General features: G+C 39.5%; 1 protein-coding gene across 1 annotated transcript; it reads right to left on the bottom strand.

Moving 5' to 3' along the window:
- Positions 1 to 1,625: 1,625 nt before the first annotated feature.
- erap1b (endoplasmic reticulum aminopeptidase 1b) lies at positions 1,626 to 12,151 on the bottom strand. The gene is made up of 19 exons (XM_031729678.2): positions 11,819 to 12,151; positions 11,002 to 11,512; positions 10,519 to 10,657; positions 10,190 to 10,324; positions 9,885 to 10,005; positions 9,396 to 9,550; positions 8,834 to 8,947; positions 8,491 to 8,622; positions 8,128 to 8,259; positions 7,913 to 7,996; positions 7,625 to 7,782; positions 6,972 to 7,051; positions 6,666 to 6,849; positions 6,248 to 6,404; positions 4,427 to 4,611; positions 4,177 to 4,338; positions 3,933 to 4,073; positions 3,554 to 3,635; positions 1,626 to 3,401 (listed from the first exon to the last, which is right to left on the bottom strand). The coding sequence occupies exons 1-19, from the start codon at positions 11,853 to 11,855 to the stop codon at positions 3,231 to 3,233; spliced, it is 2,880 nt and encodes a 959-aa protein (XP_031585538.1). The 5' UTR covers positions 11,856 to 12,151; the 3' UTR covers positions 1,626 to 3,230.
- Between the last annotated feature and the right edge of the window lie 1,422 nt (positions 12,152 to 13,573).

Consider the following 13,573-nt stretch of genomic DNA (forward strand, 5'->3'; position numbering starts at 1 on the left):
ACATTAGCTAATTGTTATTTACTAGCTAATCTTAAATGACTGTTCAGTACAGATATGAAGGCCAGCAATCATATTTTACAGTCCTGTGGTCTCAGCCTCAGATACGTATTAAATCACACAAAGCTCGTGTAGAAACAAACACACGAACAAAATATGTTCTCCTTCATTTCCGTCAAAGCTGTATGAAACGTTTCCAGCGGTTGGTGTTATGGTTGCTAGGCAACCTGGGCAGCGCGACGGAGGCTAGACCGTCCCATTTCACAAGCCTCGCACTTCCGGCCTTAGCGGTCTTTGAGTACGCGGCCCTTGAGGATCGTTGAGGCTGCGTACTTAAAGGCTGCAGACCCTGAATTGGGATACAGCCGTTGACTGCTCTTTCTCATAACCACGTTCGGCAGAACAACTTCCGGTTCAAAAGGCTACCGGATCCATCATCCAATCAGTGATGCCTGTTGTTGCAGCATTGGTACCTACCTCTTCCGGTTTGGTTTTTTTGTTGTTGCGCTTTTCAATTTGTTTTGCGCTTTTCAATTTGTTTTGCGTTAAGTGATTTGTTGTTGCGCTTTTCAATTTGTTTTTGCGTTAAGTGAATTTGTTTTTTGCGTTAAGTGAATTTGTTTTTGCGCTTTTCAATTTGTTTTGCGCTTTTCAATTTGTTTTTGTGCTTTTCAATTTGTTGTGCGTTTTGTGATTTGTTTTTGCGCTTTTCAATTTGTTTTGCGTTAAGTGAATTTGTTTTTGCGCTTTTCAATTTGTTTTTTGCGCTTTTCAATTTGTTTTTGCGTTAAGTGAATTTGTTTTTGCGCTTTTCAATTTGTTTTTGCGCTTTTCAATTTGTTTTTGCGTTAAGTGAATTTGTTTTTGCGCTTTTCAATTTGTTTTTGCGCTTTTCAATTTGTTGTGCGTTTTGTGATTTGTTTTTGTGGTTTGCACTTCAGGGCCACCGTAAGTATGTGCTAAAGGTCCCTCCAAAGAATTTATGGCAGCATTAGAAGTTTTAAAGAGAAACAGACAATTTTATCTACAAGGTCTGAGCTGAAATTTACTGCCTAAGAAAGAATGAAAGTAAGGAAAGCAGTGGAATAAAAGATTTTTATAATAGGATTGTGTTTCCTGTCACCTGTGGGCAAGAGAAGTTAAATCTGGTGATTCATTAGTCGTCACTTTAAGGTATATTAAAATATGCACTTCTATACTATGAAAGATTTTGGTAACAATTTGTAATTAATCTGGACACGCTTAGCATTTGATTTTTCTTTCACTATGCATTCAGGTGCTGTGTCACGATGAGTCTTGTTAAAAGGTTTATTCCAACCATTTAATTTTACACTTCTATATAGACTCACCGTTGTGTGAGTCTTTCAGAGCAGCAATATTAGCTGTTATTATAGGCAGGATCAATACACCGCTGATCCTCATTTATAAAATCTTTTTGGTGTGTGTGTATGACTGAGAAGAAAGCCCAGAATTCAAACTGGAAACACTCCCAAACTGGAACAACACCTGCTGATCCGAGAGATGAGAAGATACAAAGGTTATATCCATAAAACTTACAGGGACCGAACATATAACCCTTATCAAACTACTAATAGAAATAGAACACTGTTCTGTGAGAAAAATGCATATTAGTTCAAAAGAAAAACTTTATTTGTCCAACGTTTAATCAAACCAACACACATCTTTACTTTTTCAACAGCAGTTTTAGTAACAGGAGCATAAAAATGGAAATATGCTGCTCTGTTCAATAAACCAAAAACAAAACACACACACATAAAACATTTTTTCTTACAGTGCTTTATGTCCTGCCAAGCTTACACATTTAAATAAACTGTACCAAATCACACAGCAATGCTGTTGGAATCCATGTTTATCTTCTCAGTATTGAAATTTACCCAAACTGTGGAAAAATACTCTCTGATATAAACGTACAGAAGTGTAATCTAATCTTTTAACGACAACCAATAAACTGTAAAAATATATTAAGCACAGTGAACTACATTGTCCGTTTCATTGGTTTTGCAGCATTCACTCACAGACATGCCCACATTTTTAGTTTTTTTTCAACAAAAAAAATAAGTCAGATCTTCAGTGCATTTCTTTTGCACTATTTATATCACATTGTATAATCTTCATGCTGCTTCGCACTGAAGCAGAATTCAACATTTACTGTTAAAAAACAACAACTGTGACTTCATCCAGCCAAAACACAATTTAAACTTCACAGCTAAACATGCACACGTGCACAAAGACATACTCAGCACACACAAACGTCTCTGTGAAAAAGACCAAGATCTTCAGAAAAAGAAGACTATTACAAACAACAATAGAGGTTCATTTAAAAATTATGTTATATGCTAAAATTTCTTTCTTTTTTTAAGGTGCTAACTAAGGCTGCTTTCCCCTTACTGAGGACTGTTACGTTAGTGTACTCACATGGTGTTTTGCACCATGCCTGTGCACGGTTTGACCCCCAATGTTCTGACTGCTTTGATCATTGTGTAACATTCCCTGGCACACTTACACTGTTGAATGAATGGTTGAACATACTGTGCCTGTGCTCACTTTAAGAATTAGGTCCCAGATCTCACATGTGATTTAGTTGGACTCCTGTATGATTGGTAACCATGCAAAAAAGAAAAGTCCCCTATTAACCCATATAAACTTTAAAATCAACTTCATTGTGAAACCTTTTAGAAAGCAGGTGTGCTTGAAACTGAAAGAGGACAACATAAACACACACCAACAGATTTAGGGAGAGAGATGCTGAAGCAAACTGAAGCAAACCTGGGCACAGAGGGTTAAATGCAGTTGGACTGGAGAGCAAGGCGACTTTTAGGACATTCTTAGAATGGTTCATTAGTTTTGTTTGGATCTGAAATGCACCTGTTTAACAATTTTTTAGGCTGTAGTTTAAACAAGTGTAATTAAAAAAACTCACTAGTGTGGTCAGTCAGTTTTAAGGGTATTAAATAATACTTATAATGACCCACAATCTTTCCCAAAGCAAGCTCATTTTTTTGTAAACTTGTGGGACTGGGTAGAGATTTAAACAGTTTTTGACACAAAAACCTACCATCCAATTTAAGTCAGGACTTATTGCTATTAAAGACAAATTTGAGCTGAAAAACAACCGTCATCGTGATCAACTTCAACTATTTTGTGGTTTGAGTTCACACAAATTTGTTTCTGTTTGTAATTATTTACTATTCCTTATTTTAACCCTCCTGAAGCTATAAATCCTCGTGAGACACTCGACGGTTGCGCTTGTCCAGCCAAGCCTGCAGAAGAGGAAGATTTTTGTCCATCCAGCGAATGTTATCCTCAATGGTCTCGTAGGCCTGCTGGATGCACCTCATCTCTGAGCCCGTCTCCTCTGTCAGGGAGCCGAAGAAGTTTCGTACCTAATACGGTTTAAAGGAGGGAGACTTTAATCCACATTCTAGATGCAGCATCCTTAATATTTAGATCCAGGCAATATTCTTGTTATCCGAAATACGGACATGCCTTCTGATCGAAATAATGAACAGCCATGTAGACATGCAGCCATACTTACCTCATCTAGCATCTCTCTGGTAGAGTACTGGTTAGTTACCCCAGTCACCAAGTGTGATATAGTGCTGGAGCCAAGGTCAAACCTGTGACATCAAAGCAAACAAACACAAAAGTTCAGATTTTTTTAACCAGTGATAGAATTCCCTATTTTGTTAGGGAATAATTTCATATCAATATATAAATAAAAAACAAACAACATTTTTTGTATACAAATAAAGTTAATACTATAGGCTATTCTACCAATTTTAATACTCTTGGCATAAGCAGTGCTCTCTCCTGGCTAAATAAAAGTATCAATATGTGCAAAACTGACAAGACTGAGGACGAAGGCTGATGGTGTATTGTGGATGATAAAACGTGTGTGTGATGGGCTGACTGACTTCTTGATCATAGTGTGCCAGTTGGCTCTGAGGAAGTCCCAGGCCAGCTGGTAGCCATGGGGGTTCTTGCTGACAGAGACGACCACTCCTGGGAGGTCCTGAGTCTTCATTATCTCACCGATGAGGCTCTGCTCCATCATCCTGCAGACAGAAAGGGAAGAGTAAAGGGACAGCAGAGGTAATCATATCCCCTTAGCTTTAGCTAAGAAATACTGATGTGTCCCAGTTCCCATAATCTACACACCACTTGAGCTTGTCCTGCAGTGGGCTAACAGCCATGGCAGTCTTCATGCGGCTCTTGACCGACATTTGCAGTGAATGGCGGTACTTCTCAAAGAGGAAATCCCAGCCCTCTGGCATTCGAGCTCCAATCACAAACACAGCCATTGTGATATCAACAGGAAGGCTAAAAAAACAAGGAGGATTTTAGTTCAGATGTATATACATAGTAAAATCAGATTTTCTTGTGCTATTTTTTGACTATGACTCCAAACCTCATGGTGCCATCAGAGTCCTTCCACTGGTTAAAGAGCTGAGTGGCTTTGGTCACACAGGGAGCATAGTTCCTGACACAGGCAAACAGCAGCAGGTAACTCCTCAACACTCGCTGAGACACGGAGCCGGAGTCATTCCATTCCTGCTGGTCAATCAAATCCTGGAACAAATCTACAATATAGCTCTGAAAAACAAAGAGACATTAAATCCTCCTTAGAGAGTATACAGTTACACTCCACATACTGTATGTTTGTTTTTACACGGTTTTCCTGCAAAGAGGAACATCAAACACCCCTCGAAAGATGTTTGAACCAAAAGAAAAACATTTTTTAACCAGTTTTTCTAAATTGGAGTTTTATTATACAATCATAATGGGCATTGTTGAAAATAACAGGAAAATGCATTTAAGGTAGCATAGATTCACTGCCTTTAGTGTATGCAGTAATACTAGCGAAATACCTCAGGGGTATACTAGCAAAGTGACACCTGTGTATCACGGTTTTCCTGGTCCCTACTTTACCTGCAATTTTTAACAGAAGATTAATTCTAGTAGTCATTTCTGAAATAGAAAATTATCACTACAAATTCATCCTAATAATGGGGAGACATAAATAAAAAGAATTAAGAAGCGAAATGGCTCTTAACAGATATTAAATATGATATTTTTGTCACTAATAAATCAAAAGCATGACTTTGTTTTTCCTCGATTTTTTCACATTTCAGTATTTTTGAGTAAGGATTAGACAAGACTAGACAGAAATCAGCTGCTTCCTTTAAGGTTTGGCACAGCAGACCATCTGCCTCCATCTCGTGCTTTCCCTAGCATCTTCCTCTGTCACACTAACCCTTTGCATGTCCTGCTTAACTATATCCATGAATCTTCTCTGTGGTCTTTCTCTTTTCCTTTTGCACAGCAGCTTCAGCTTCAGCATCTTTTCTCCAACATATCCACTATACCGTCTGTGCTCGTGTCCAAACCATCTCAGCCTTACCTTTCTATCTTTGTGTCCAAACTGGTCCGCCTGAGTTAAGCAGTGAAATTTCTAAACCTGTCCATTCTTCAGCTCCGCCTCCTGTCTTTTTTTTTTTTTTTTTTTATCAGTATCACCATCCCCAAACATCACTAACATTTTGTAACCCTCCCCTTCCATCCACCCTCTCGTCTCCATTTCTCCTGCGCCCTGTCCATTGCGTTGGATGGTTAAATGGCTTTAATGTAGTGAGATGAAGATGTGATTTAGGGATCTGTTAAGTTGGGACAGATATTTATCAATATGTGGGACATTTTATAGACTAAATAATTCATTTAGAAACCAAAATTCTAACAAACTGTAATTATAATTATAGTGTGAACCCTGCTTCTTAGACATTTCACATTATAAAATAAATTATATACAAAATGAATCATTTATTACACTGATTTTGGGACTGTAATTTTGTTTTGTGACTCAGGTATTCAAGATAACTTATCTTGAGTACTTGAGTCCTTGATAAATTTCCCAGACTGGACAATAAATTATATCATAATATTTCCTATCATATTGTACCCGGGGCACTCTGGGGCTCTCTGCTTATACAACATGTGCAAAGTCAAAGCCTTTTTATTCTTTTTCAGTCCATTGGTTGATATGCGTGGAACACCTGAAGTCAATGATTCGGATGGGTGAATGTATAGTTTTACCTTAAACTACTGTAAAGGCAAAGGTTTTTGGTTTTTTCCCCCTAATTGGGGCTGTGCTTTGTTGAGCTTGGTCACACTATGCCACTCGCATATGTTGGTTTAATGTGCCAAGTTATGTGCAATGTGCCAGCAAACTAACCTTCATCTGGTTCTCCAGCACCTTCATGTCTCTCTTTTCCATCAGTTTGTAAAGCGGTACAAGCTCTCCAAAGCCCTGAGTCACAGCCATGATCTTGGTCTCTCTGGACAGGTAAAGCGACAGCTCCAAAGCCGTGTCGAGCCTCACCTTCTCTATACTGCAAGACAGACGTCAGGTCAACATCCTGCTGCCCTTTTCTCCTTTCTAGCATACTGTGTGCTTGGATCTAAACATAATTTTAGCTGATACATTTCTTGGCTTTAGAACAAAGAGTAGGGAAACAGCAATCCTGAAATGTATAATACTTTGTTTTCCTGCAAAGCTTATATTTACTCAATATATCAGACTGCTTCACTAAAACTAGATACCAAAGGATAAACAGCTAATTTTGCTGTTAATATGCAATGTTTAAACAGACCTGACAAGCTGGAAGACATTGTGGATGAGGTTGGCACGGTCATTACCGCTCAGGGCTGTGTGATTGTGTTGCAACAGCTTGATAACAGAGTTCCACCCCTCGCCTGCATAATGAACCATGTAGTAACCACTCATGTCCACATTGAACTTCACCCAGTCTACCTCTTCTGGCAGGAACAGGACATCTGAACAAGACAGAAGAGTAAAGAGAAGCTTTCAAGTGATGATGACTTGTGAAATTTAAATAAATATTGCAGTTTAACAGAAAACCAAGGCTTAATATCACCAAAATGAGTAAAGTACTCACCAGTCTTTGTCTTAAGCAGAAAGCGGTGGACAGTGTTGGAGGCACTGGTCTTGTACGTCAGCGGGATCTGCCACAGGAATCTAGACACACAAAATGATGATTAATTAACAGTAATGTCTTTATTTAATCATGATTAAATCAAGATAAGCAACTGTCAAACTGTTTATTATAATAACAAAAATACTGGAGACCGCCAGGGCGATCCCTCGGCCTGGTAGTAGACACACCTATGGTTTCAATTTCAAAATCCTACATCGCCTTGTTCTCAAGTTATTTCATTCATTTACGGCTAAGGGGTAAAGACATGAGACTATTGCTGGCCAGAGAAATAAAAGTAATAATTTTTCACTGTAAATAAAATACAGCAAATACAGCTACAGAGTTACAGGAACTGTTCAGTAAACTACAGTTTAAATATTGCGCGCGGCTTCCTGCACGCTCCGCCTAGGTGCCACCCTTCATCGGAACCACACTTGGGATTTTCAGAATTAAGAGTGCATCTGACACAATGGCATAAATCTCCTGCTACATGAGAAAGGAAATCTTCAGCCGAGTCTGGACCTGATTCTCTCAAAATTGTCCAGAGTTCAGGGCTGAAGACAGCTTAATGCTGTAAACTTGTATTATAACAGAAAACGCTCCTGACAGCATACCCTTCACTCGGGGAGGGGTCGTCTGTCTTCAAGTAACGCTCCTGACTGAGCCTGACTTCCCGACCTCTGACCTCCACCGTGACCAGTGGGAAGCCTTCCTGCAGAGTCCAGGTGTCCATGATGGCCCTGACATCTAGCTCATCACCAGAGTACCACTTCTGTGTATACAGACAAACATAATGTTGTATAAATGCAACAACATCACAGGAGTTAAAAGAACTAAAATATGTTCACAATCAGAGAGTTTTGTTGAACAAGTTTGCTACCAAGCATCAAACAACAACTTACCGAGACTCCAGACTGAGTTTTGCGTTTAGAGCAGAATTCTGTGTGTTTCAGTCGACCTTCATCCAGATCATCTGAGCTGCAGATCTGAAGCACATTTAACAGAGACGTATATCATGATGAACAAAGACACATTCAGCATTCACAGTTACATAAAAAGAAAAATGACTGATGAAAAATCAGTCCTCTAAAAGAAAGACCGCTCACACATCACTCACATTGGTCAGGCTCTCCCACAGGTGGCTGTTCACAGTGTTTTGGTAGCTGTAGCGCTTCAGGTATCGGACGATGCCAATCTCAAAAGCCTCAGGAGTGAGGAAGTCCCGCAACATATTCAGAATGCATGCACCCTGAAAACAAAATACATCCATGCTTTTAACAAAAAAGGAACAATATGAAACGTAGATAAGTCCTTCAGTGTTTTGATTCAATTGCACAGTGTAGGTTCAACTTTGGGAATATCTAATTTATGTCAAATATTAACTGATTTTACTTGATGATGAAATACTGAGATGATTGTTAGTTTAAATATCCTACACAAGTACAGAAACATGAAACAGAATGTAACAGGTGAGGTTTACCTTGTCATATGACACATCGTCGAACATCTCCTGGATCTGTGTGGGGTTTTCCACAGGGGTGGAGACTGGGTGGGAGGAGCTGAGGGAGTCTACTTCCATAGCCTCAAAACATTTTGCCAAGAAGAAATCATCCTGGAAGAATGAGAGGAATCATGTTTATGCACATCTTTGTAGCCTTATCCAGCAAAACATAGGAGTTGTTCAGCTAATGTACACTACTAAAACTACGAGACCGTGACTTTTATGTCCTTCTGGTTTTAAGTAAATCATTTTAACTGATCTATATGCTCCAATAGGACCTAGGATTAGTCAGTTTTAAATAGAGTTTTAAACAAAGTCTCACCACATGAAGTTCTGGGTACGTGATGTCGAGAGAAATAAACTCCATGAACTTGGCAAAACCTTCATTGAGCCACAAGTCATTCCACCACTCCATCGTCACCAGGTTTCCAAACCACTGGACAGGTAGGAAAACATGCAAGAACAGCATTAAACAAGCTCTTTCACCTTTAGTGTTGTTATACTGTACTAACGACTGAAAAGTCAAACAAACCTGTATCTACTGCACATGCTACGCTCAATCATACTGACAATAAATTTAAGCAAATTTTCTTTGTAAAGCTCTGACTTGGAAAACTTGGTACAGACTGATGAACTCTGACACTAATGAGTTATTTTTATTTATTTATTTATTTTTAGATTTTAAGCCTTTATTGTGACAGAACATTGAAGAGAAAAGACAAAGCTGGGAGAAAGATCAGGCGAAGACATGCAGTAAATGGCCTCGGCACTGATTCAAACCCAGACCTCTGGATTAGCCTTACAGTATATGGGTTGTCTGCACAGCCAAGCCATCCCCTAACACTTTACTTTTAACTAAAAACAAACAGAATCAGTGCAGCTACCTGGTGCGCAAGTTCATGGGCGATGACCTTGGTGATGCCCAATTTGTCCGAAGCTGATGACTTTTCAGGGTCAAAGAGGAGGCCGGTCTCTCTGTAGGTGGTCAGTCCCCAGTTCTCCATCGCACCTGACTGGAAGTCAGGAATAGCTGCCAGGTCTGCAGAGGGAACACAATCACAAATAATATGGTACAGTCATGTCACCTCACAGTTCGAGTAGGTATCGCTTACGTTCTCCTCTGATACATCTACAGAGCAGTCTACACCTAAATTTACATATTTGTCCTGTCAAAGCGTTGAGATATGAGGTATCATGTGATCCTGAATGTCTGCACAAAGCACAGTTTCCACACAGGGGAATAAAGGATCACAAGCAGACAGAGACTTATGACCCATCAAGTCTTTTCTTGCTGTTGTAATATGTTACAAAATAACAACTGCTACACCAGTGTCTGTCTCTTAACATGGAAACACCATGTGATTTCCACTGACCCTGTTTGGGAAGTGGGTAAGGAATGTCAAAATAGTCATCATAGAAGTCCAGCAGCTTGACAGCAGCATCCAGTGCAAAGGCTGTCTGGTCGATCTTCTCAGGGACAGCATAGATTGAAATCTGAAGGCGAATCACAGTAAAGAACAAAGAACAAGCAAGTTTTCTCAGTTAGTACAACAGTCGTTAGATAACACGTCTTATATGCTTTACACCGTGTAGATGTATACAGCACCTATGCAAAGTATTTTAGTCAAACTGCTGACTAAAATAAGTCTTTTTATAAGAAGCATCTGGTGTGCCTCACCTTGACACCATGCTGAGTCGTCTTGCTCACAGACTTGAAGTCCGACACAATGTAGGCAACCAGGTAGGTGCTCATTTTCACAGTGGTGTCGAAGTGATCCTCAAGCAAACCGCCCGGCAACTCCACAGTTTTAACCTGAGAGATGCAGGTGTGTTTTAATAATTAAGAAAAGAAAGGAGAGGTCCATAATATTGCAGATGTGCATATATAGTTGTATGTATATAAGCATGTTGCTATTTTGTTCATATTCTATTCTATTTGTAATTCATATTTCTGGCAATTACTCATTTGTGCTTAAAGTAAACTGGGACTGGTCAGTCTACATTTACCATTGGCATGTTGGATATGGCTATGTGGCGTGGCTCTCGAATAATTCGTATGGTGAAGTTTGCTTTGAAGGCGGGTTCGTCAAAACAGGGGAAGGCTCCACGAGCAAAAGTCGCTTCAAACTGCGTGGATGCCAGGACTCTGAAAATGTAATTAAGCACAAAGTGAAAGTGGATTAAAGCTGGTGTGATTTGGAGTTTTCAGCACCAAATAATCTTTTTTTAGTGAAATTTAATCTTTTACTTGCACTTTTATAGCCAATTCTAAAGTTGCACTACATTTACAATAAACTCTTTGTTTTCTGTTGCAAAAAGGAAGATTTTACTTCAGTATCCGATAACAGCCAATAAAATGGAGTTGAACAAGGTTGCCATTCATTTTTTTATCTTATGTTCTTCAGTTATTTTAGTTATTTGTCAAAAGAGAAATTTAGTATTATTAGTAAAATAAACACAGAGAATAATCAAAATGGTTCATGGCCTTACCTGACCTCCCCGCTGCTGGTGCGGTAGCTTCCCTTGTAGAAACCATGGAAACTGTCAGACAGGTTGGCAGCAAATGCCAGATGAACTTCATACTTCCTACCTTTGATGAGCATTGAGTCTGACAACAAGGCTAGCTGATGGAAGCGAGGATACTCCAACACCTGAAGGCGCTTAATGCCTTCAGGTGCCAGGAGGAACACATCGGATATCTGCATTTGCTTGGCATGGAGAATCACAGTGTTGGTGTCTTCATGCACATCAAGCTCAATACGAACAACGCCAGTGAAGTCCAGGGTGGTCAGATTGGGGTGTATGGCCAGGTCATAGTGGAGTGGAGTGACGGTTGTGGGGAGTCTCATGCGGTCCCAGGGGAAGGGCTGACCATTGGTGGCAATAGGGAGGTCTTTGGCCTTGGCTTGATTTGGTAACTGTGCTCCAGATGAGGGAGAAAAGGGAACGAACAGCACCAGCAGGAGAGGAGCCACTAACATGGTGACAACAGAGGCAGGACCTGAAATACAAACACAGAAAACTAAATGCAATATTTCTCCGCTTACGTGTAGTGTGACACAGTAAACACCTAACATCTCAGGGATAGCTGGACTGTTAAACAAACTACTGCTTCTCATGGTACTTTGTAATACATGACAAAGGACCGGGAAAAGCATTACTTTCGATTTCACACAAATGGATTCGTTGTCTAATCACGCATTACAATCAAAATGATTCAGATTTTCAGAAGCCATAAAACATCGTATCTTATATTCTCATTATTTTAAAAATTATGTGAGCTATATGTAAAAAATTGCTAACTTACCGCTTCGTCCCCTGCACGTAGCTTCAGCAGAAATCATTCAAAAATGAAAGTGAAACACAGAAAGGGGGAATTGCATGCTGGGAGAAAACGAAGGAAAGGTTCACTAAGCTGAGGTGTCAGTTTAGGTAATTTCACTTACAGCTGTGGCTGTAACTGTGAGTCTGTAACTGTGATAAGACGTTTAAAATTCAGGGTATCCTGTCATGTCTGCAGCTCATGCGCACATTCCAGCTGTGAGTTATGAAAACATAGCGCCTATTTTTTCTTTATCAAACATTTCTGGTGCACATTTTTAAACTACTGACTGTGTTATTCCACCATCACAATAAAAGTGGACAAAACGCACGCGCAATTTGTATAGGAAATGGACGGAAACAGGAACTTCCGTGTTTACAGTCCCCGCAGTAACTATATTTAACCACTAGAGGGCAACGTTGCCTCGATTAACGGTTATTTCCGTGCACTTACTGTCTCAACTCTCTTGTATTTTTGGTTTTTAGTTGGTCCTCATCGAACATTTTGCAAGAATCCGAGATTAAATAACGTGTTAAAGTTTATTTCTTTTGAGGAACACCGATCCATCCTCAGTGAGGATCAGTTCCAGATAGAAAATAGTAGTGTACGCTTGGCTCGAATGCCCTCACCTACAGATCTACAGTTATGGACCACATGTACCCTCCTTTGGGTGTCAGTGTATCTCACTGACTGACAGAAGATAAATCTTTCATTACTGTAAGGATTTTTCTGGTTGAACATAACAAGTAAAGTGAATGAGTCATGAATACTAAAATTAGTTGAGCTCAAGCTCATGGAGTGGCTGTAACTAAGGAGGTAGAGCAGGTCATCTACTGATCAGACAGTTGGTAGTTTGTTCCCTGGCTGCTCCAGTCTGTATGCTAAATATCCTTTGGTGAGATACTAACCCCAAGTTGCTCTCTGATGCATTCACCTGAGTATAAATGTGTGTGACTGATAGATTTAAAAAAGCACTTGAGCGTAGAAGAAAGTGCTGGTGTGAATGGGTGAATGAGGCATGTTTAAAGTGCTTCAAGTGCTCGGGGAGAGTAGAAATGTGGCTACCTAAGAATATTTATATTTACCATATGCAAGCTATTTGCTATCTGAGATTAATGTAGGAGTTCTATAGGACTGTGTTGAGTCACCCTACATATCTTTATATTTTGTTTCCAAGGAGTCACTGGTCTGCAGCAATAGTTCTCCATGCCTTCAGAATGTCTGTCAAAGTTTTTCAACAGGTATTTGATGCTGTTTCATTAATTTTCAGTCTGCTGACCATTTTCAGACGAATGTAAGCACTGAACTTTGATGTATGCACATAACAGACAGCTTAATAAAGAACCCACTGCATCTTTAGGCACTTTGTTACTAGCTTCTTGTTACAAAGTTGCACATTTTGTTTAACTTTCTTTAGTTGAATCAAAATATCAAACACAACACAGTTTGACAAAAATGAAATATTTTTTTTTTGCACAAACAATTGGCATATTTTAGCACAGTGTGCAGCCTGTCCTTAAAAACCAAAGAAGTGGCAGACCTAAAATAGTATCTGAAAGCCATGTCCTTAAGAAACAGTAAAAACTAACAAAAGACCGAACACAGGACCTGAAAGATGCATCTGAACCTTCAGTTGATCCATCTTGTCTTCACTGAAGCCCCATCAAAAATGGTCTCATGGAAGTAAAGAAACCATTCTTAATGAAAGGAAACAGGGAGAGAAGACTGAGGTATGCCACA

The sequence above is a fragment of the Oreochromis aureus genome, linkage group 12, assembly GCF_013358895.1.
Source record: "Oreochromis aureus strain Israel breed Guangdong linkage group 12, ZZ_aureus, whole genome shotgun sequence".
NCBI lineage: Eukaryota > Metazoa > Chordata > Actinopteri > Cichliformes > Cichlidae > Oreochromis > Oreochromis aureus.

Excerpts from the sequence above, each read along its gene's own strand:
- erap1b (XM_031729678.2), bottom strand. The coding sequence starts at position 11,855 with ATGATTTCTGCTGAAGCTACGTGCAGGGGACGAAGCG. Across the intron at positions 9,551-9,884 it reads TTACCCACTTCCCAAACAGG|ACCTGGCAGCTATTCCTGAC; the intron begins GTCAGTGGAAAT and ends TTCCCTCTGCAG. Across the intron at positions 4,339-4,426 it reads GACTCTGATGGCACCATGAG|CCTTCCTGTTGATATCACAA; the intron begins GTTTGGAGTCAT and ends TTGTTTTTTTAG.